At 39.3% G+C, this 23,771-nt stretch overlaps 1 protein-coding gene across 3 annotated transcripts in view; it reads right to left on the bottom strand.

Annotated features, from left to right (window-relative positions):
- NUP210 (nucleoporin 210) overlaps nt 1–23,771 on the bottom strand; it is a 151,600-nt gene that overhangs the window by 65,493 nt on the left and 62,336 nt on the right. For all 3 annotated transcript variants that reach the window (XM_074283676.1, XM_074283675.1, XM_074283677.1), the window contains exons 10-16: nt 23,207–23,347; nt 21,978–22,115; nt 19,658–19,813; nt 17,079–17,277; nt 9,842–9,987; nt 2,914–3,135; nt 904–1,077 (exon numbers count right to left, since the gene is read on the bottom strand). In XM_074283676.1, the coding sequence (XP_074139777.1) occupies nt 904–1,077; nt 2,914–3,135; nt 9,842–9,987; nt 17,079–17,277; nt 19,658–19,813; nt 21,978–22,115; nt 23,207–23,347 (1,176 nt within the window). The remainder of the gene's footprint in view (nt 1–903; nt 1,078–2,913; nt 3,136–9,841; nt 9,988–17,078; nt 17,278–19,657; nt 19,814–21,977; nt 22,116–23,206; nt 23,348–23,771) is intronic.

Raw genomic sequence — 23,771 nt, 5'->3', positions numbered from 1 at the left:
CTCATATCTATCAGAATGTCTAAAATGACCAAAAAAAAAAAAGGAAAATGACATATTGGAAGGAACACAGGAAAATTATGACATTAATGTACTGTTGAAGTTGTGAACTAAGCCAACTATTTGAGAGAAATTTGGAATTTTGCCCCAAAGGCTATGGAATTCTTTGATCCAGCAATAGTAGTAGTAGGTCTATATGCCAAAGAAATTTAAAATAAAGGAAAAGGGCCTATACATACAAAAATGTTATAACAGCCCTTTCTGTGGTGGCAAAGAATTAGAAATTTGGGGGATGTCCATCAGTTGGGGAATGACTGAACAAATTGTATTATATGATTGTGATGGAATATTATTGTGCTATAAGAAATGAGGAGTAAAACGATTTCGGAGAAACCTGAAAAGACTTACAAGAACTGATGCAAGTTGAAGTTAGCAGAACTAGGAGAATATCATACATAATAATAGCATCATTATAATGATGATCAACCATGACCTACTTAGCTATTCTCAGAATACAATGATCTAAGACAATTCCAAAGGACTCAAGATGAAAAGAACTATCCACCTCCAGAAAAAGAAGTGATAGAATCTGAATGCAAATCAAAACATACTTTTAAAAACTTTATTTTTCTTGGATTTTTTATTTTTTGGTCTGTATTTTCTTTCATAACATGACTAATATATTTTCCATGGCTTCACATACATAACCAAATTCAAATTTCTCCCTTAAGGAGGGAGAAAAGTTGGGCCTCAAAATTTTAAAAAATGAATACTAAAAAATTTTACATGTAATTGGAAAAAATAAAATATTTAAAGCAAAAAACAAAAACAAATATTCCTTCTGAAATGGTTCTACACATGTATATCTGCCTTCCCATCATCCCTTTGACTTAGGCTCCCACTTACCACTTGTTTATTTTGTTGCATCAAAGGGCAGGACAAATCCAGCTGAGGACTAGCATAGACAGGTGTGAGAGTGAGTCTTGAAGGTGGGGCACAGATAAACTTCACTACGGCTGGCTCTGTGGCGGGGAAGGGGTTTGTGACACTGGGCTTGTTTCCAACTGTGAGAGCAATGACCTGTGTGAACCACATAAAAAGAATATCATCAATCAGGGAAAGCAGCAGACCAGCAGCAGGATAGCTGAATTCCTTTCCCTTTCCGTTTCGACCTTATTCCATAACCCTGTCACATCAATTAAGCAGCCTATTCTGTGTCTCTGTTTCCCCACCTATAAAATGGGAATGATGATTCTCTGTCTGCTACTTACCCCTGAGGGATGCTGAGAAGACAGATAAATTAATATGGGTGAAACATTTTGAGCTTCTCAGACAAAAAAAAAAGTCACTATAAAAATTCAAGGTTGTATTACCATATTCACAAGTTCACAGGTTTTTAATGAGAATTTAAATAGATTTGAAAAGACAGACATAAAAAATGAAGTATAGATATAAGCTATAGCATGAATAAAGGTAGACTAAAGAGAATCCCTGGGAGGGCATTAGAAAAGGCTAGGATGCAGGATCTATGGGGAAGTACTTAGGACTGGGATTATTTAGCACCGAACAAAGGAAATTCAGAAAGACATAATGATGACCTGGGAGTCATAGACCAGAGGTCATAAATTATATTCTATTAGAGATATAAGGAACATTAGAAATTATTTAGTCCAACTTCATTTTACAGATGAGGAAGAAAAGTTAGGTAGCTCGCTGTCTACAATTACAATCATAGGGCACAGACAGGCCTGGGACTCCAATGCAAGTCTTGATTCCAAAGTCCAATTCATCTACTATTGCGCCATGCTGCTTCTCAGAAAATCTGTGTGTGTGTGTGTGTGTGTGTGTGTGTGTGTGTGTGTGTGTGTGTGTTTGTGTGTGTACATACTCTGAGCCACGATCAAAAATGTTTCAAAAAATAAAAATATCTCCTGATTAGAAACATCATGACTTTAGAAGAAAGAGAGTTAGTGTCCGTGGCAGAAAAATCTCTGACACAGACCTACCTACTGCTCTGAGTTCCAGCAAGTCTCAAAAACTACAAGTTTCAGAGCAGGGTTACACATGGGAAACAGACCTAGGGCTGGAAGTAACTCCAGAGCCTACCTTGTCCAACCTCCCAGATAAGGAAACTGAAGCCCAGGAAGGCTATAAGTGCTTTGTTCAAGGTACAGTAAGAACCAGAGAGAGCGGGACTTAAAAATAGGTCCTAACTTCAAAGTCATTGCTAACTGATTTGCACGAGTAGGGGGAGTTTCCTCATTGGAAGTTTCATATATCAGAATTCAAGTCAAGAATCCTCCCCATCTTAAAAAAAAAAAAAAAAAAAAAAAGAAGAAGAAGAAAAGAAAAGAAAAGAATCCAATAAACAACACTACAAAATGAAAGATGGTGGGTTTCTGCTACCTAATCCATGGCTTAATTCCTTCTTGCAGGAGAAAACAATTTCAAGGGGAGGATCTAATTGCTTCCTTCCAGCTCTGACATTCTATGTCCTAAGGACCATTCTAACTCAGACATTCTATATTCTGAAGCCCTTTCCAATGCTGACATTCTATGTTCTATTAATCTTGTGGTGGTTGTTTCTACTGATTGTCACTCAGTCTGAATTTATTCATTAGATCCCTCTCAACTGAACAGCTGTATAAATTTTTCTGGGGGATTTGAAGGAGGGGATAGAGGCAGTGAAAAAATGCAGAGGAACAAAACGCTACCCAGGGAGGGAAGGCTAGGAAGAGCCTACAGAGCATCTCTAAGGGAGGAGTAGGGATCCCAGACCAATGCTAAAAAATGTCCAGTTTTGCCAAGCAATCAATCCCCAAGTGATTGGTACCTTCCTGGAGACTCCTGGGTAGCGTACCAGCCTTTTTTGGGCTTCCTCTGCAGCCCACTCCTGACCATATCCCTGTTGCTTACCTGTTCTCCCAAGGATTTGCAGGTCACTCGGATCCAATGCTGCAGATAGTTCCGGGATGCAGGGGGTCCAAATAGGGACAGACCAATGCTTTCAGCGTCTTCTGAGGTAATGTTCCGGAAGAATTTGGAAGGCTCTAGAACCCAGGGCTTAGGGCCCCCTTCAAATAACATCTCTTTGGAAGAACCCAGAGTCACCAAAGCAACAGAAGAAGGATCAATCGTCTGAAAAGGAAACAAATGATAAAAACTAGTTTTCTATGAGAAGGCAAGAATGAATGACTAAGAGCTGGGTAACCTGGGTGAAAATCCTAGCTCGTCTACTCACAAGCTAGAGGACCTTGGACCAGTTGCAACTTGCTGGGTCTCAATTTCTTCAGCTTCAAAATAGGGTAACGCAGCTATTCTACTTATCGCCTGGAATTCCTACAAAGCCACAGGATCTAGAACAGCAGGGACCATAATGGAACCCCCCATTTTACAGCTGAAGAAACTAAAGCCTGAAGCTAGAAAATGTGTGGTAACACAGGTAGAAAGTGACAGAATGAGGATTCAAAGCAGGACCTTTGACTTTAAATCCAATCTTCCTTCTAGTCTATCCTCCTATTATAATGATTTGAAGGCACCGGAAAATTACAAGCTGCTGCACTGACCCAAACATGTCCAAAACTGAACTCGTTATCCTTATTCCCAAACTCTTTCTTCTTCCTAAATTCCCTGCTATTGTTGAAGGCACCATCCTTCTCCCAGTCCTGGAATCAAAACTCAACTCTCCATTCTCTCTCAACCCCCATATTCAAACTGTTGTCAAGTCCTGTTAGTTTTATTTTTGCAGTATCCCTTGTATAGGCCTCCTCCCTCCTGTGACATTGCCACGACCTTCATTATCCCTCCCCTAAATTATTGAAATTACTCTACTCAGCTGTCAAACCAATTGTCCTAAAACATGGATTTTACCATCTCTCTCATTTCTAGAATCAAATATAAAATCTTAGGTTTGGCATTTAAAAACCCTTTAAAACCTAGCCCCCCTTTCTCTTCCAGACTTCTAATAACTTACTTCCTGTCTCCCCTTCCTTTCTCTTAATGCTAATGCCATCTGTTTGATTATCTGCAAATTATCCTGTATATCTTGTATATATGGCTTGCTTGTACATAATTGTTTTATGATTATTTCTTCCACAGGACCAAGAGTCCCTTTAAGGCAGGACTTGTTTTTTGCCAAATTTTTTGTTCTTCCAGAGCTTAGCACAGTACTTGGCACCCAGATGCTTAATAAATATTTGCTGACTTGAGTGATTTATAGATACATTACTACAGATGCAGTAAGGCTTAATGGATAATGTGGGTCTTTTGAGTGAAGAAGAAATTAATCTCACCCCACCTCTAGCACTTATGTTATATACCCCCAAGTCCCTGAATACCTCTTGTCTTCAGGCAACTTTCTAAAACTGTATCTGATGGGTTAATGGCAATCTGTGTGGATAGAAGGAGTTCCTCACCCACAAAATGTAAAAGGTCTCAGACATACTTCGATGTGTATGTGTTATCTCCTCCAGTAGAATATAAGTACCAGGGCCTATCGTGCCACTGAGGCCTTAATGAATGCTTGTTGACTGATATAGACATATTTTTGTTATCACAATTCTAATAACCATAAATAATGTAGAGAAGGGACTGAGCTCCGGGATAAATGGCTCCAACAGCAAAGAGCTTCAGGTGTTGCAGATTACACATTGAGACAGAGCAAGTATTAGAAACCTCCATGTGATTCACATCATCACAGATAGCAAAGATACACACTTCCCTGCCAGTCAACAGGGAGAAGCTACTACGTGGTGGGCAGCAATGAGGATGGGTGATGGGCAAGAGGTTCTCAAAGTGGGGCAAGGAAAATCCCACAAAGGCTGCCTTTTGGTGTTGTGCAGCCAGAATGCTTGCAAAGGGAAAGCATCACACTGTCTGGAACAAATCTTTTCCTAAGTAGTTCTGGGTTCTGGTTGTTGTAGGTAAAGACAATCAGTGCAGGCTCTCTTTGTCCCAAGATTCTCACTTAAGAGCTACTCCCTTTCAATAACCCGGTGAGAAAGGTTAAGACCATGTACTCTCCCAGGGGTCTTGTACAGGTGAAATGAGATATCTGTAAAGCGCAAACCTTAAAGCATTATATAAATGATAACTGTACTAATTGTGTTGTTGTTATTATTACAGCAGCAGCTGACACCATTTCCATACACACATGTAGACTCCAAGACTCATGGAGGTTCTTGGCCAAAGTTACACAAGGAGGCCGGTTGAGAGCTCAGGTCTCCTGATTCTCACTGCAGTGACTTTAGCCAAGCCTACACCAAAGGGCTCCTATAAATAATGAGTTCCTTTCCTTCATCCGAGTGTTTGCTTACACATCATTAGCTACCTGGCTGTGAGCCCAAGAGGGCAAAGAAAGATAGAGCTAAAAAATAATAATTCCTTGTGTTGATAGGGTGCTCTGCAATTCACAGAGTACTTTCAATAAATTTTTTCATCTGACCTTCACCACAACTCTGTCAAATAGCTTAAAGGTTAGAAACGTCGCCTCTGATGTAATAGGATGATACACTTGGAAGTTAAATGAACTGGGTTCCAATTCCCATTTCTTTCACTAATTCACTTTTTTCTTTGCCTCAGTTTTCTTTCCTGCAACATTTGAATTAAATGATCTGCAAGGTCACTCTAAGATCTGCAATTCTGTATGTTTCAAAAAAATACAATATTACAAATTATAATACTAAGTAATGGGGATCAAGTCTTGTAGGATCATAGACTTAGAGTTGGGGGAGGCATAGAGGCCATCCATTTGTCCTAGGACACCCAGGGATTGAGTAAAAAAACTAGGAAACAATCTAAATTTCCTGACTACTGAATACTCTGAGAGCTTCCAACAGACCAGCCACATCATTATTTTTTAATCTTTAAATAATGCATTATGCGCTTAATTTTCAGCAAAGTCAAATAAACACACATTTACAACTATTTGCACCTAAAAATGAATTTCTCCATACAATATGTCCATAACAGCTTGTTTGCTGCTCCTTCTGTATCTTTTCCTTTCTCTGTTTACTTCATTGTTTTCTGAAATAGTGTAATCTTCAGCCTCAGAACAAACACCTAAAAAGCTAGGATTTGTGTGGGTGGTGCTGTGAGTGCTGGGTACTGGGAAAGCTACTTAGAAAGAAAGAGTATAATCCCCTAAACTTTAGGGCCTAAAGGATAGTTGCCTATCAGCATAGTCATTTTAAAGTTTGGTTTGTTCTTTCCCCTACTCCAGCTAGGTGTGTGCTGGACAGATGTCACACTCATTATAGTGACTCTTAAGTCACGAGTCTCTAACATAATTACATAATTGTGTCCCATCTGATAAGTGATAACAAAAATCCTAGTGGAAAGGGATGTTCCAGAGGCCATCTTACTCTTAGCCAGCCTTTCACAAAGTATGGATTCTGCAACATAAGTAGTGAGTTTCTGAACGAATACCTGTGATGGAGATCCCAAAACTTCTGGGGTGGCCCAGCTCACTTTTGGACAGCTCTGTTAATTAGCTGTCCAGCCTAAATCTCTATATAATTTTCATCCATTAACTTTAATCTTGCTCTCAAGGATTCCCTGGCTTTCTTCAAGATTCAAATTAAGTCTTATCCTCCCCAAGAGTTTTTCCTGTATTCTCCCTCCTGGCCCCCACACCTCCACCTTAACTGTGAAACTACCTTCACTTACACAGTATGTATCTTGTATATATATAGCTATCAGCATGTAGTCTCTCCCTTTAGAATGGGAGTCCCCTGAGGGGCAGAGACCATGTGGTTTTTGCCTTAGCATAATGCTAGTCGAACAGTAAGTGCTTAAAGATAAATGACGCTCATTTTATTGAACTACAGCAGATCCCATATTAAAAAAATGAGTTGTGTTGAAGTTAGCTTTTGTATACTCAATGAAAACTAAAGTCTATTGATTAAATTATTAGTATAAACAAGACCATAGGGAGAATATTTAAGTTTCCTAAGAAAAAAAACTTTTTTCAGTTTCAACATTGAAAAGAATTTCAATTTTAACACTCTTACAACCAATTTAGTAGCATCCAACTGCAGATAATTAATGGGAGTGTGATTGTAAAGTAATAAAGCTTTTAAAAAGCAATACCTGAATTTATACACATAAATTGTGTATACATCATCTTGGGAAGCTATATATTTAATCAATGACTGTTGCTATTCAAAGCATCTTCAGTGGGAATTGTTTTCAAACTCAAGTTCTCAAGTATCACAAAAAATCAGTTTTAATACACTTTAATCACAATTCATTTTAAAAAAGCAAACTCCCTGTCCTATAACTAGTTGATTTTGCACTCAAGCCAAGGCAACCATGGCATCCTTGGAAGACTAGACATATATCTTATATATTTCTCTGTTGCATTTACTCAGCTTTACTCATCTGAAGAAAGTTTTTCATTTGTCTCACTCTTATTTCAGTACTGCCAAATCCCTATCTCTCCATGGGATCATCCATCTTATTCATAGGACTTGACTCTCAATAAGTTTAGACTGATTCCCAAAATCTTATCTCCTACATCAAAGAATGAAGACTTAAAGACATTTGAAAAGAAGATCAGAAAGTAATTCCAAAAGAGAAATATTCTGAGCCACAGGAAGGCTTACTGGAATAAGTAGATATGGGGGACTATTCTGAAAGGGAATAATATTTATTTGGATGTTGAAATGTTGGTCTCTTTATTTTAAAAAGTCATTATACTTTATTATATTAAGTTAAACCTCAAATTATTCATTGTAAACTATTCATTAGTCTTTTGGCTAAAGTCACTGAATATACTTTGAATGTAATAAAGCTCATTTCCTTCTTTAAAAATTCACTAATCCAGACTTTTTATGACTTTAGACTGGCATTCCCTCCAGGTATACTGAATTTATAAGATTTTGTAAACTTTTCAATCTTCTCTAGTCTTCAGCAACAGTCAGGCTTAATTAGGTGATGGGGCAGCTGGGTGCTGCTCCCATTTAGAAGTCAGGTGAAAGGATTGCTCTGAGAAGAAGTAAAGGAAGTGTGCTCCTCTTGCTGTCTTTGATTTCATCAGCTGAGTTTAATGGGTGAAAGTTAATATGGTCAGTTTAAATCCCGATCAGGCTGACTTTGGCACTTCTTCTTAAGCAAAGAGCATGGAATGCATGTTTGGGCCCAGAAAAGAGAAACTTGTCCCTGAGACCTCGGGCTGTTTGTTGTCTGTCACCCAGTCATTGGGCGGAGGATGATTTGTGTAGCTTCTTACACAGTACAGGGTCAAGACACCCAAGTACACCTGGGCTGTCACGCCTAATGCAGATAACTGGAAACATCACAGAATTACTGTGGGCAGCTCCCATTAATTCACCTGGGATTAGGACGCTAGACAGAATTTCTCAGAAGCAGATATTTTGAGGCTGAGACAAATTAACATAATTATAGAGGACAGCATGGTGGAGGGAACACGAGATTTATGGTCTGGGCACTGCTGCTACCTGTTTAATTTTAAGGACGTCACATCACCTTCCTAGGCCTCAGTTTCCATATTTTTAAAATAAAACAGTTGGGAGCAACATTAACTCCAAGATTATGAAATATCTGCAGAGAACTCAAGGGATTACACATCTATCCAGCAGAAAGAGATGAAAAAATAATTAAAAGAGACTTAGTTATTGAGGAGTATTGGCCCATTAGGGGGTTTAAAACACAAGTTAAAAGGGAGGCATTTGGAGGAAGAACATATGAGAACTCCAAGAGTGAGCTTCCTTCTTAAAGAGTGTGTAGACTTGGGAGGATACTGGAATGGGATGAAGGGATTCCACTCTCCTGTTTTCAATAACAGGAAGGTTCCTGGACTACTAAAATCCAACGAGTCACAGTCTCTAACCTGTTTGTCATTCTGGTGTTGGATACAGACTAGAATGTAAGGGAGAGAGACAAGGAATATGAGGCATATAAAATGAATGAATAAATACCAATCCCTGATATTAGTTGAGAAGGAACTCGTTCCACTGGAAAGTTTGTTTTGGACAAATTAAGATTTTACCTTAAACAGAAGGCATAGCATAAGGGTGTCTGTGTGTGTGTGTGTGTGTGTGTGTGTGTGTGTGTGTGTGTATACACACACACATATATACATATACACACACACACATATCCAATGCAGTCAGTGATTAAGACACTAATCACAGCCAGCTATGTAGTGATCCTGGGCAAACTACTTATTCTCTCTGTGCCTCAATTTCTTTAAATTAAAGTTAAAGAGAGACAATAATATTGGACCTTTCTCATAGTAGTGGTGCTCTGAAATGATTAATATGATATCTTATATCAATAAAAAATATATATATAATATTATAATTGTATAAATATGATAAGTCCTTACTATATTATTACTTTAAGCCTGAATTGATTTATTCCAGGATGAGGACCTTTTGCCTCAGGTCTAGCTACCATTCTCCATGAAGTCTTCCTTGATCCCTGTAGTTGGAAATGATCTTTGCTTTCACAGATTTCACCTGATTGTATTTCTCTTAGGCCCTTGTCATGCGTTACGGAGCAGCAGAGAATAAAGGCAAGTAGAACACTGGACTGAGGAAGACCTAGATAATTACTATGTGACTGTACGAATTATAAATTCCCTGGGTGTCAGTTTTTTCATCTGTGAAATGGGAGTAGAACAAGTACCTGTTCACAGGATGGGTGGTATAAGGAGTGCCTTGTAAATCTTATAGCATTACATAAATTTGAGTTGTTACATATTTATCTATGTCACAGCACCGCCACTAGACTAGAAGCTCATGGAGGAGAACAAGTGTATATTATTTACTTCTCTCTCAGCACCTAGAAGAATTCATTTTAATTGTTAAGTTGGGCTCACCTTCAGCGGGAGGTAGGCGGCGATGGTGATCTTGGCACTCAGGTGAATGTGACCATGCTTATAACTCACAAGGAGTGTGGTGTACCCCTGGATTTCAGCTCTGACCCGGACACCGCTGCAGTAATTTGACCCTGGCTTAAGCCTCCCTGCCAGAAAGAACAAATACAAAGTTAAGGATATACTTTTCTGTCGGGCAGGGGCAAAGGAAAATGTTGTGGGTTTTGTGGAGGGAAGAAGGACTCTCAAGCACGCCATGCTTGCACACAATCAGATTTCCTTTAGAAAGACTTTGTTTCTATTACAGTTTCACCCTGTGGCTACAGAAATTAATATAGTGAAGAATGAAAACAAAAATTCCCTAATGCCAGGGGATGGGAGGACGATATAGAGCAGGGCGCGGATGAGAAAATGGCTGGTGATGCTTACTTATCAAAGGAAAACACAAAGAAAATGCTGTTATAACTGGGAAGAAAATGGGCCAGCAAAATCCACGTGCTCATTTCCATAATTCTGGAGGCAGGTGTAATGGGAAAAGCGTGTGCTCAAGCTAGGTCTGGCACTGAGAGATTTCAGCTCTGATGTCTCCAAGCCTAGGGTTCCATGCAAATAGTGTACTTGGCAAGGTTCAGAGAGGAACAGGAAGACAGGGAGAGGAAGAGAAGAAGAAAAGGAAGGGGACAGAAGAGGATGGGGGGGGTAGAGATGGAAGAGGATAGAAAAGAATAAGGTCAGAAATAGAGACACACGGAGATAGAAAGTCAGAGACAGAGCCAGAAAGAGACAAAAACAGAGAGAGAGAGACATTGAGACAAAGAGACATACACATACACACACAGAGAATCAGAAAGAGAAAGAGAGCAAGAAAAAGAGACAGAGGCAGAGAGAGACAAAACCAGAGAGAGATATTGAGACAAAGACACACACACACACACACACACACACACACACACACACACACAAAGAGAGAGAGAGAGAGAGAGAGAGAGAGAGAGAGAGAGAGAGAGAGAGAGAGAGAGACAGAGACAGAGAGAGAGAGAGAGAGACAGAGAGAGAGAGAGAGAGAGAGAGAGAGAGAGAGAGAGAGAGAGAAAGAGAGAGAGAGAGAGAGAGAGAGAGACAGAGACAGAGAGAGAGAGAGAGAGAGACAGAGACAGAGACAGAGACAGAGACAGATACATGGAGAGATGAAGAAAGACATACAGAGACAAAGAAAGATAGAAACAAAGAAAGGGAGACAGACAGACAGAGATAGAGACAGAGAGGGAGAGAGTAGCCTATTTAGAGAAATTAAATCCTGCTCCAGGCCCCAGGTTGAATAATTCTCATTTGGGTGGGTGTTCAATTTCAAGGCTTGAAATCACCAAGAGAGCCCCTAAAACTCAGCTTTCATTAGATATGGAACTTAAACTGCTCTGCCTGTCTTCATTTGAGGTCTAGCACACAGGCATTCCTAAGTAATCTGATTTATGATTACAAAACATTCCCCATATTTTACAATCTAATTATCATTGCCCCCATTTTGCTTTGGCATTTCCAGAGCATTTTATTGATATCAGTACTTCTTCCATCAATGACAACAGCAATGATGACAGTTCCCAGTGATACAGTATTTTTAAAAATTTAATTCTATTTTTTTCAATTAAGTGTTCATGGTGGCTCTGGGATATTAACAGCTACATAAAAAGGAATGTTGGTGCTATATGCGGCTGAAATCTTCCACCTGAGCAGAAACCTTGACCTGAGCAAGCTGAATGATTTCCTCTTTGAGACAGGAACCTGCCAGAGTAATCTAGCCACAACTCCTCTTTCTAGAAACCTTGTAACTTTGCACTGCCCTTAATCCAGACACATACTCTTAGCATGTAGAGTCTCTTCTCCCTAAACTATTAAAGGCAAACTCCCTTTGAGACCAGTTTCAAGCTAGTATTATGACAGTATTCTCTCTTCTGCCCAATAATGTACTGTCTCCAGTTCTAAAATGGTTATCTTCCTGGAGATATTTAAATTTAATAAATTTCGATTTCTCCTAGGCAGCTCAGAAAGCACACAAAGCCATCCTCCAGGGAGAGACAGTAATATAGTTTGCTTGTGTTCCTCAGAAACACGGTGTTGTTTTTCCATGTCATTCTAAATTAAAACAGCTCTACAAGCAATTGGAAACACAAAACAGAATGCTCAATCCTTTCTTTGCTGAAGGCAGGAGGAAGGTATATGGTCTGTGGCTTTAAGATAGGAGACAGGAAAAGGTGGGCTCAGAGTTCTTCTGCAGATCCAGCATCTTCCAAGAAAAGAAAGAATCACTTTGCATAGTTTCTAGTACAATGGAGGAGGCACAATGGCTCTGGAACCAGTGACTTAGTTTTTTTTGCCCTTTCACGGACAGGAACTACTTATGTGACTTTGGCAGGTACCTAACCACCTTTTTAGCCCCAGTTTCCTCATCCATTAAATTCAGGGGTTGGACAAGACAACCTCTGAAGACCCTTTGAGCTCTACAGTTATGATCTTATGATTCTAAGTATTTGTTAAATTAAAATATCATTATCTGGATTACCTGGTTCCTTTAAGGTTGAATTTTGGAAGGATGTGGGACTATGAATAAAGAGCTCTGGGATTACAAAGGAAAGAAATAAGCATTTATTAAGTGTCAGGCACTGTGCTAAGCACTTAAAATGTTATCTCATATGAACTTCACAACAACCCTGTTATTATCTCCATTTTACAGATGTGGAAAGTAAGGCAGAGAGACAGACAGAGACAAAGAGAGAGAGACAAGGAGAGACAGGAAGAGACAGAGAAAGATTAAGTGATGTGCCCAAGGTCACACAGTTAGCAAATGTCTGAGACTTGAACTCTGGTCCTTCTGACTCTAAGTCCAGAGCTCTAACCATTGTACTACCTAAATGCCTCTAGGTCTTGACTCTGTCATTTCTTCCTGTCTCTGGGTATCAGCAGGAAGAAGAATGGTATAGCAAGGGAAAAACAAAAACAAAGCAGAACACAATTAGCCCTTAAGTCAGAGCATCAGTATTCAAATTCCACCCCAGAACAAATCATTTGATCTCCCTGGGTCTTCTCAATATAATAAAAGGATTGCACTAGATCATCAACTCTCAAATTCTATGACTCTTATTTGAAGGGAAGACCAAATGCATTATCTACTGTCAAACTATATTATGAAAAACAATAGAAATTATGCTAGTCAATCTGGAATTATGCCCAAAAAGTTATCAAACTGTGCATACCCTTTGACCCAGCAGCGCTACTACTGGGATTATATCCCAAAGAAATACTAAAGAGCGGAAAGAGACATATATGTGCCAAAATGTTTGTGGCAGCTCTTTTTGTTGTAGCTAGAAACTGGAGGATGAATGGATGTCCATCAGTTGGAGAATGGTTGGGTAAATTGTGGTATATGAAGGTTATGGAATATTATTGCTCGGTAAGAAATGACCAGCAGGAGGAATACAGAGAGGCCTGGAGAGACTTAAATCAACTGATGCTGAGTGAAATGAGCAGAACCAGAAGATCACTGTACACTTCAACAACAATACTGTATGAGGATGTATTCTGATGGAAGTGGAAATCTTCAACATAAAGAAGATCCAACTCACTTCCAGTTGATCAATGATGGACAGAGGTAGCTGCACCCAGAGAAGAAACACTGGGAGGGGAATGAAAATTGTTAGCACTAATATCTGTCTGCCCAGGTTGCATGTACCTTCGGATTCTAATGTTTATTGTGCAACAAGAAAATGATATTCGCACACATGTATTGTACCTAGACTATATTGTAACACATGTAAAAATGTATGGTATTGCCTGTCGTCGGGGGGAGGGAATAGAGGGAGGGGGGGTAAATTGGAAAAATGAATACAAGGGATAATATTATAAAATATATATATATATATATATATATATATATATATATATATATATATAATAAAAAATAAAAAAAAAAAAAAAAAAGAAATTATGCTAGTGAAAACTTGAGGGAAACTAAACACACTATCATTCTGGCTACAGTATGCCCCAAGCCCATAAGTCTCTGAGTCAGCTCATATTTATCAACTATCTGTAAATGTAGAGTTTATTGCAGGCAAGTGATGCAGAACCACCCTCAAAATGATTCTGCCCTTTCCTGGGAGAAAAATGCTATGCAGAAGGACTTTAATGGCCAGTTCTGTGTTCTGAGGAACCGGCCAGCTAATCTCCATGTTCCCAGGCTGCAAACCCTATGACAGAGCACTTTCAGTGTTCCACTTTCAACCTAATTGCTTACTTTTTTCAACAAACTCAAATATTTATTAAGTTCCTATTAGATAAAAGATCTCATATTAAGCATTCTTAAGGAAAATAAGGATAAAATAACATATATATCTTCCTTGTAATAGCTTAGCTTAGTGTTTAAGAAGGGGAGAAATAGGAGAGGGACAGGTATACAGAAAAATATTATATTATCAGAATATGCTAAATGCATAATAGGAATGAACAAGAAATTGTAAAAATCCGGGCGATTCAGAGATTACTTCCTGCTAAGGAGATCCTGGAAAGCTTACTGGAGAAGATGCTGCCATTTTGCTTGTGTTATTATTATTTTTTTTTAGTTGGGATGGGTAGTAATGCAAAAATATAAGAGCATCAATAAAATCGCATTTTTAAAAAGAATATTAGAAAAGGAAATCCAGAAAGGCACACAGACAAAAATAGCAGTAGTGCTTCAAATGGGTTAAATATGTGCTCATTCTCTTAAAACTATATTATTCAATAGAAGCCCAGTTTCCATATACAATTTTCTCTCCTTTGTCTATTGAAATATTCATGGTTTTTCATATTGACAACATCCAGTTGACAGTAGGTTTATATATTGAATCTTGGGGAATGGAAGGAATAAGGATGGGAAATGGCAAGCAGGGAACAACCTAGGATGTACCTTAAGAAACACAGAAATTCAGTGGGAATCAGGTGGGCTCTATGGAGATGAAACCACAAGGATGCTTTTAGAAAGCTGGAGTTTAATATATTGGGTCTTCCCCTTCCACTGAGACATGTCTGTCAATAAGTCTCAGATGGGAATAGACAAGGAGCCATTGAAAGATTTTGATCAGCAGATTGATGTGAAAAATGGTGCAAAGATTACTCTAGTAGTATTTTCAGAATGGACTAAATAGATGTAGAGAGACTTGAGAGAGAAAAACTCCACCAAAAGAGGCTTTCTTCATTAGGGGCTATTACTACATCAAAGAGATTTTTTAAAAAGGCAATCTTGGGGAAAAAAAGGAGCAAACATAAGCACATTTTGTTACTTCACTAAATTCAATATACCCCATTTTGATGTGCTGAGTTCATAGCATCTGCAACCATTAAATAACCAGACTCCTGAGCAGAATACTATAAGGACAACAATGATACAGCCAACTCATTTGCTGACTGCTGATGGACATTAGCCAGTTGTAGAAATTTAGTCACAATAAGCGTGCATTCTACTTTATATAATTAATTTTCTGATTGAGAATAAAGGCTCTCTGTAATTCTCACATTGCCTGCAAATATCCCTGATGACTGGTACAAACATGCACACACACAGTGACCTTCTAGGAAAGGTACTCCAGGGATGGGTACATCTGCTTCCCAGCTACTGCAAATACTTAGTGTCCTAGTCCTGGCAACAAAATTGGTCTTCTCTGATTGCAGGCGCATTAACTGTACCCCCAAAGGCAGGTGGGACATTTCGGGTGCCAACAGCTAATGTGACAGTGATAGCAACAGCTGGAGAAGGGGTGTAGGAGGAAAAATGCTGATAAGCAGTCACCATTAGACAGATGGTATCCTATCCTTAAACAGAGAAGGTGGCTTCTCTGATAATGAAAACAGAATTTTCTCCCTTTTTCCAGGAAAACAAGGAAGGACTAGAAAAAAGCACATCAGAAATTGGGGCTCCATTTGGATTAGAAATGACTAGCCCCAAGTACTCTGGCAATTTTTAGAGAAAACTGTCTCAGATTTGATCACTGTACCAGTCAGTAAACATGAATTAAGCAGCACTGGCTTTCCAATAGTGTTGAGCCATGTATATGTCAGGAGGAAGTCAGACAAAGAATAAGAACCTGTACCGGTTATATACATTTAGCTCATTTGCCAGGACCAAAATACAGGGGGATCTGGGCAAATGTTAAACATCTGTGCTTGCAAAGGAAAAAAATTGTATCCCAAACACACTTTTTTAAAATTAAAGCTTTTCATTTTCAAAATGTACGCATAATTTTCAACACTCACTCTTGCAAAATGTTGTTCCAAATTTTTTTCTCCCTTCCTTCCCCTCCCCCCCCTAGATTTCAAGTAACCCAATATATGCTAAATATGTGTAATTCTTCTACACATATTTCTACATTTATCATGCTGCACAAGAAAAATCAGATCAAAAAGAGGAAAAAAATGAGAAAGAAAACAAAATGCAAGCAAACAATAACAAAAACATGAAAATACTATATTATGATCGATCTCAGTCCCCGCAGTTCTCTCTCTGAGTGCAGATGGCTCTCTCTATCACAAGACCATTGGAACTGGCCTAAATCACCTCCCTGTCCAGCATACTTTTAAATTTAATCTGCATAATTTTATGCTTTTAAGTCCAGAAATCAACAAAAGTAGTAATTACTGATTTAATAATAGCTCTCACAAGGGCTTGGAGTTTGGTCTAGCACATCCCTAACAATGTCTAAAATGTAAGTGAAATTGAGAAAGAAGAGATGAAGCCTGTGTTCTCAAGGTCTCCTTCAGCAAGAACTCTGGATTTTGAGTCAGGGAACCCAGATTTGAGTTCTAGTTCTGTGGTTTGCTGACCCAGAATAAAGAACGTCATCAGTGAAATATATGATTGAAAAGAAATAGGTTGGTTACATGGTGAGAGCAAAGAATAATGGATGGATAGACTATCTTCTTCTCTGGTATCCTCACAATGTCAAGAGAAAATAACTAAGCCTCAAAGCAGACAGGATGGACCCTCTGGTGAATCTATGGGAGGAAGTAGTTGAGAATCATTTAGCGTAAGGGTGGGTTGATGTTGATGGACACAGTCATGTGGATTAGATCACAGATCCTGTTGGATATTTGGAAAAGTATAGTTCTCTACCATCCTTTCCCCAACCCCACACAATGAATACTTTATTATCAGGAAAATGACACTGAATGAATATTCTTGCTTAGTCCTTCCAATCCCAAGAACCCCTTGGCTTACCTGGGAGTGGCTGGAACACCCCATGATTCTCCACATCCACCATCAGATCAAAGTGTGAACAGTCACTCAGAGTGACCACCTCATTAACCTCCCCTGGCATGAGACCATTGATCCTCAGGGGAAGCTCCAGGGTTTGGCCCACTCGAGCTTCTACCTGGCAGGGTATAAACTCCATGCTGCTGGGTTCTATTACATAAACCTGAGAAGGAGACACAAAGGGCAGAACTATGACCTGAGTCAGGAGTAGCATGAGGACTACTATTTCAAGAGCATGAAATCTGCCATGAATTCCCTTCTCTGCAATTTCCTACACTTCTCTTTTCCCTTTCTGCAATCCCAAACCCTTGTGCCCATTGTCCTTATTGTGACATTCAGGGTGACTCCATGAACAGGTTCGCTTCCCACCAGTCCTCTGTTAGAGTTAAATATTTCTACCTCCTCTCTATAGGGACACCAAGATCTCAAGTGTGATTAAGACAATAATTCTGACACAAAATGTGTAAGTCTTTCGTAGTATTGTTTGAAATCATGAATATCCAATCTTCCATGAATATCCAATCTAGAAGTCACCTTTAACAAAACAAGTGTTCAAGAAATTAATATTGCCATAAAGAAGTGTGAAGAAAGACTAGGGTTCCAGTTTCAGTCTTTCAAAAACAAAGTTTGTGACTTTGGTCTAATCACTTAAACTTGTCAGGGTTACATTTTCTTTGGTTGTAAAATGAAGGACTTGGTTCCAAGTTGCGTTCCAAGGGTGAGTAGTGCAGTTGTTGGAATGAGGGATTTGATGTCAAGAAGAATAGAATTAAAATCTATACTTAATACATTTGTAAAAATGGGGATAAATAATAGAAGCTGCCTTCCGGGGTCATCATGAGGATAAGATGAGACAATATTTGTAAAGCATTTTGTAAATCTTAAAGCACCATATGAATGCTGGTTATTATCTTAATAATTATTACTTCATTATTATTAATGTTATTACTTTGACTTCTGACATTCTATTACTACCTACCCATATACTCTTGCTATAAGAAATGTGATCTGTGAAGAACAAAAGGTTACGTAAGTCATTTTATTTGTCTGGTCTTAGTTTCTTCATCTGTAAAATGAGAATCTGGGACAAGATGATCTTCATGGTCTCATCTAAGAACCTAATTCTAAAATCAAGAGCTTTGACACCAATTCTTAGTCACAGGGTGGTTGTAACTCTACATGACATTGCATCTGCTCTGAGAGGTTTACTTCGAGTATCTATATTTTGAAAAATCATCTATCCAGTGGGTTCAAGAAACTGATGAGCCAAATGATAAAGCCAAACAATAAAATAAATTTACATCCTATTTTTGACTTTCTTAAACATTTGGTAATTAGGTCATTAGATAATAATAACATCACATTTATATAGCACTTTCCTGCTCATAACTCAGTAAAGCATCTAGGGCAGACATTATGATTCTATTTTAGAGATGACATAATTGAATTGCAAGGAAGTTAAATGACTCAATAGGTCATCCCGGATCTCACTCACGGCAGATCCAGGCCTGAAGCCAAGTCTTCTACCTCTCATATGTAGGTTCTCTCCATTATACCACACTGTTTCTTTATGGTTCTGTGTTGAAAAATTTCTACTATCAGGTCATGACTGCTTGTATTTCTTCCTTATTTATCCACATGGATAGGGGTTTGCCACATAGTAGGTGTTTCATAAATGTGTGAATTGAAAATTGAGGTCAGCAGATCAGACTTCAAAACTTAGTCCAAACAGAGCAAATGCTGCTGCACATGTGAACTGTTATTCAGCATCCCCCAAAATGCTAGCGTATGTAAAGCTAAACTGATTTGACTAGCCAGTCAGGGAAGAATCCTCTGGGATTTGTTGTATAGTCAAAAAAATGTTCATATGGAACGGAGTCTTTAAATGGAAACAAGAATCCCAGACATGAGAAAAGAAGACAAGGATTAAGCCTATACTAATCTTTAGTTCCTTCCCACAATGCCACAGTACCTTGTACACAGTAGTTGATAGAATCTTAGATCATAGAGACTGAGATCTGAAATGGACCTCTGTGACCATCACGTGACTTCTTCATTTTACAGATAAGGCCTGGAGCCTGAGTTCCCTCCACATCAGAAACAAACTATGGATCTAGGTTCTCTGACTAAAGAGTCGATGAATGCTTTGTCCATTCACCATTATTGAATGAATGAATCAAACTATGGCCTCTTGCTGATATCTCTTCAGCCATTGTTTAAAACTAGCATTCTGTTGCCTCTATGTAGCTGAAAAAACCATGACACTTTCTTCTGCCTCTGAATTGCAACAGATCTGCCACATCTCAAAAGATCGCCTGCATCTGTAGCCTCTCTCTAACACAAGCCCTTCTACCCTTTCATTTAAACAAAACTCCCTAAAATGCCTTTGAGCCGGTCCCAACATCCCCAGAGCTGGCACAGAGAGGTCCTTAGTAAATGCGTGACTGGATGATGGAAAGTAGGAACAGCCCTTCTCAATCATACCCATCGGTGAGCCAGGCTCTCCCCATGTAATCTGGAGTTCTGAGTCCCCGTGATCTCACCTTCATGTCTCCGTAATGTAAGGGATTCTGCACGTCATGCGCCTGGATCACACTGACCCCAATGTCACTGCTGGTGGTCATCACGCCCTTGACTGTGACCGTGGCTACTATGTGGCTCGATGAGGACCAGGTGAAATTTCCACTCCCACCGTGGGCCTGGGAAGGGAGAGAACATCGGTGAGACGTGCTGTGACCTCTCTTTCCTAAAGCATCTTGTGGCTCACGACCTGAGGCAGGTGCATCAGAGGAAGCTGCCAGAGTGGGGGAAATGTAATTTGGAAACAGAGCCCAAGCCCTACATATCAAGAGTCCCTACTGAAAGAAACTCTTTCTCTCAGGGCAGAAATTGGCAGACCCTTGGCTGGTCATCTGTCATTATTTCAGCTGTGGGCTGGTCCTGCCTTTCCCAGAAAGAGACGTAAGTGCCCCACTCTGAGATATGGCCTACCTAGACACCTGCGATTACTTATGCCATGGCTCCTGTGATCAGGACTGCAGAGGTCTGTCCCACATGAACTACCTCTCGCTCCTCCAAACTCGGGCTGCTGGACCAGACCCTCGGACAGTGGAGGGTCCTGAGACTGCCGGATAAGGAGGCTGGGGAAGAGGCAGAAAGGGTCAGTGAAAATGACCCTTTTATGTTTTGCCCCCAAATAGAAAAGTAAGTTCCCCTGCATCTGGGATGTAAAGAATGTATGGTAAATGATAGTTATCTTTTGGGGGAAGTATATATAGGGAAGGTGAAAATCAGAAAGGAACTCCCTCCATGGATGCAGACATATAATCTGTCTGTAACTTCTAGTCCTAGAGAATTGGCAAGGGCACTTACCCTGTATGGGATCATATAGTCACAGGAAAACCTTTAACCCTTATCTTCCAGACTCAAAGACCAGTCTCTACCATGCTACCCACCTCTTAACCCCTTTAATGGAAGGAAATTACTATATGTGAGCTCTGTAAGGGCAGGAAATTTGCCCTTGCATCTCCTTCAAGGATGAGCAGTGAAGTGTTCTGAGGAGGAATACACCCAGTTAAAAAAATAAATGAATGAATTGTCAGATCTGGGACATGGTGGCCCTCACCCCTTGGATATGAACCACAACTATTTGTTTTGTTCTGTTCTGTTTTTGTATAAGGACCAAAGAGGACAAGTTAAGAAGCAAATTCATCAGAAGTCACAATCCTATGATTCTTCCCCTCCAATGCCTGATTCCACTTTTTTTGGAATGCTCTGAAGTAGGGAAGCCATTTGTTGCACTGTGACACAGCAAAGTAGAAAACAGCCATCCGTCCTTGTCAGGCAGGCAAAAGAACACACTGGATAGAAGAAGGAACTGCTGCCTTTGATTTCCTGCTCTGCTAAAACTTTATTTGACCATGGAAAGAGGTGCAGTTGTCCCACTTTCTCCCTTTTCCTCATAAAGAAAGCACAAGACGTTTGTGTTGGACCCAATGATACATGTCCCTTCTCTTGCCTGTCAAGTCCCCTAAAAGAGATGGAACAACTTTTGGACCTGCTCAGCAGATCAGTCTCCATTTCCTTTTGCCATTTATTTAATTAAAAACTGAATGATTGGGGGCGGGGAGGGAAAGAATTGATAATTGTGATTTCAGGCAGGAAGGAAACTGACCCAATGGCTGGAGTCCCCAGAGAGACAAGGGCTGGAAGTGAGCAAGAGTCATCAGATTCTCTAACAATCACACCCCATGTTCACCCAGTTCAGTAACTATTCTGTTTCATGTGCCAGCTTAGAAGTTGGGACAGTGAAGGACAAACAATGTCCAAGGCCATTAGGAATGGAAACACTGAGATCAAAAAGTCTGAAAAATCATGTGAGAGAACTTAATCCCAACCCAGGTTTTATATCTTGAGGATTCTAATTCAGCCTTCCTCCTGCATTGGAACTTCTTTATTCCTCCGGAAAAGAAAAACAAAGCCGGACCTTGTCTAAGAAAGAGATGAAGTTGTCTTTAGGAGTAGAGAGTTACATATTGCCTTGCCTTGCCATCTCTGTCTTACTCAGGTAGAGAAAACACACCTTTCGTAAAATGAGTAAAGGAGGGTAAGAAAATCATTTGTTTAGAGAGCAATGACCAGAAGAAGATTTACTGGAAAAAAACAGTTTAAGCCAGCACTAAATTTTTCCTCAGGCAATTTCAAAAGTTCATTTCAAGTTCACGAGGATAGGTTGAAGACAAGGTGGGATGATAATATAATTTCCCTTCAAAAATATCCATGACAAACATATCTATAGGAATTTTAGTGACACTTCCTCACTATGATTCAACATTAATCATTCTCTGTGGTTGATCTTTTTACCTTTATTGTGTATTGATAGGCTCCTGTTTTTGGCTGCCATGGAAAAGTCAGGATGCTCGGTGAAAGAGTGATGGGCACATAAATTTCAACTTCCTGTTGATTCCGGACAGGCACTGGTAAAGAATGGACACCTCCATCCTACAATGGGAAAGCAGCGGTCACCATGGCAACTATTTCATCTGTACTGTCTTTCAAATTAATCATCTCCTTCTCACCTATCTTCTCTCCCCCAATCCCCAGAAATCAGAGACCCAGAAAAACTAAGGGAGAAAGAGTCCTACAAACTAGCACATGACACATAACTATGGATGAAAAGCACACAATGCAATAAACTCTGATCCTATCATCTTCATTTCCCCAAGGACACGTTTTAAAGTGATACTGGGTCTATGAGGAGAAGGGGAACTATTGGGTAGAGTTCCCAATGATGGAATTCTCTTTTTCATGTCTGGTTCATACAAGATTCCTTCAAAGCACATTTTGGTTGTCACTTCTTATACCTGACCTATAGTGTTCTCTCCGGTAGTTCAATGTTTTCTCTCTCTCTGTGTCTCTGTCTCTCTCTGTGCGTCTCTTTGTTGTCTCTCTCTGTGTCTTTCTCTTTCTCTCTCTTCCTTTTTTATATGCTGTAGTGATGTATCTGCGCTTTAAAGTTTACTATAAGCATATATGGAGAGCATACCAACTTCTCTATCTCCTTGAAGGAAAGGGACAATTTCATTTTTCTTGTCAATTCCTGGCACTTAGAATAGTACCTTATATATAGTAAGCAATTAATAAATTATTATGGAATCAAATGGAATCCTGTAAAATGCAGGTTTGGGGAAACTTACAGGAAAGAAGAAAAAAAGGAGAAAAGTGGTCAATCTGTGCAAAATCCATGACAATTGTATAGTTTGGTGGAAAATGTTACAGACTCGATAATTAATTTACATGAATGAATACAAGGAAAAACACCAAGAATTCAATTCTGGGAAAGAGGTTTTTTCCATTATTCCTTATTATGAAAAAAAGTCCCATAATAGGCCAAGGGTTGAACAGCAAAAAACAAAGTTTTCCAATGTCTCCCTGTCTGCCCCTAAACCTAACAAGGCTTACTCTTAGGGAAAAGAAGGAAAAGAATACTAACTTTCATGATTTTCTCTGGACACCCGTACTTTTCTTTCCTATTGAGGATGAAGATGAAAGGAAATAAAGGCAAAATGAAGGGTTCATTAGGACAGGCTTACCTGATCTACCACCGAAGTGAGGGCTGCATCTATCACAGTCTGTCCCTTTTTTATGGCCTTGACTTGATGGTATGAACCATTCTGGGAGGATTTAAGTACCTCAAAATATTCCCGAGGCAATGCTGTATCAATTCTGATATTCTGGAAATCAAAATAGACAAGGTTAATAATTCTCCATGATTGACCTATAAAAGAATGGCTAAAATACTTCCATAAAAAGAAACTTAAATCAAGGCCTCAGGAAATCTAACTTTAAAGAAGAAAAAATTGGTCTTTTTGATTCAATTGAATGAATACATAGAAAAGAGCAACTTCTCTGAACAAATCAAAGACACATTTCTTTTCACTGATATTAATGCCAGAGAAAGGAAGTAAAGCTATCAAACAGATTATATTACCTTGAACCTAAAAAACTGGTTATTATCAAGATTCTAATTTTTAAAGAAATATACAGCAGAAATCATGTGGGGAAATTCTCTAATCCATCTGCCCTTCCTATACAGAGATGTTCATAGGAACAGTTAGTTGGTTAGTTGGTTGCTGTCTTTCACTCTCAAAGAGGATC

This window comes from Sminthopsis crassicaudata, chromosome 1, assembly GCF_048593235.1.
Source record: "Sminthopsis crassicaudata isolate SCR6 chromosome 1, ASM4859323v1, whole genome shotgun sequence".
Taxonomy (NCBI): domain Eukaryota; kingdom Metazoa; phylum Chordata; class Mammalia; order Dasyuromorphia; family Dasyuridae; genus Sminthopsis; species Sminthopsis crassicaudata.
This window is presented reverse-complemented; position numbering and strand designations above follow the sequence as displayed.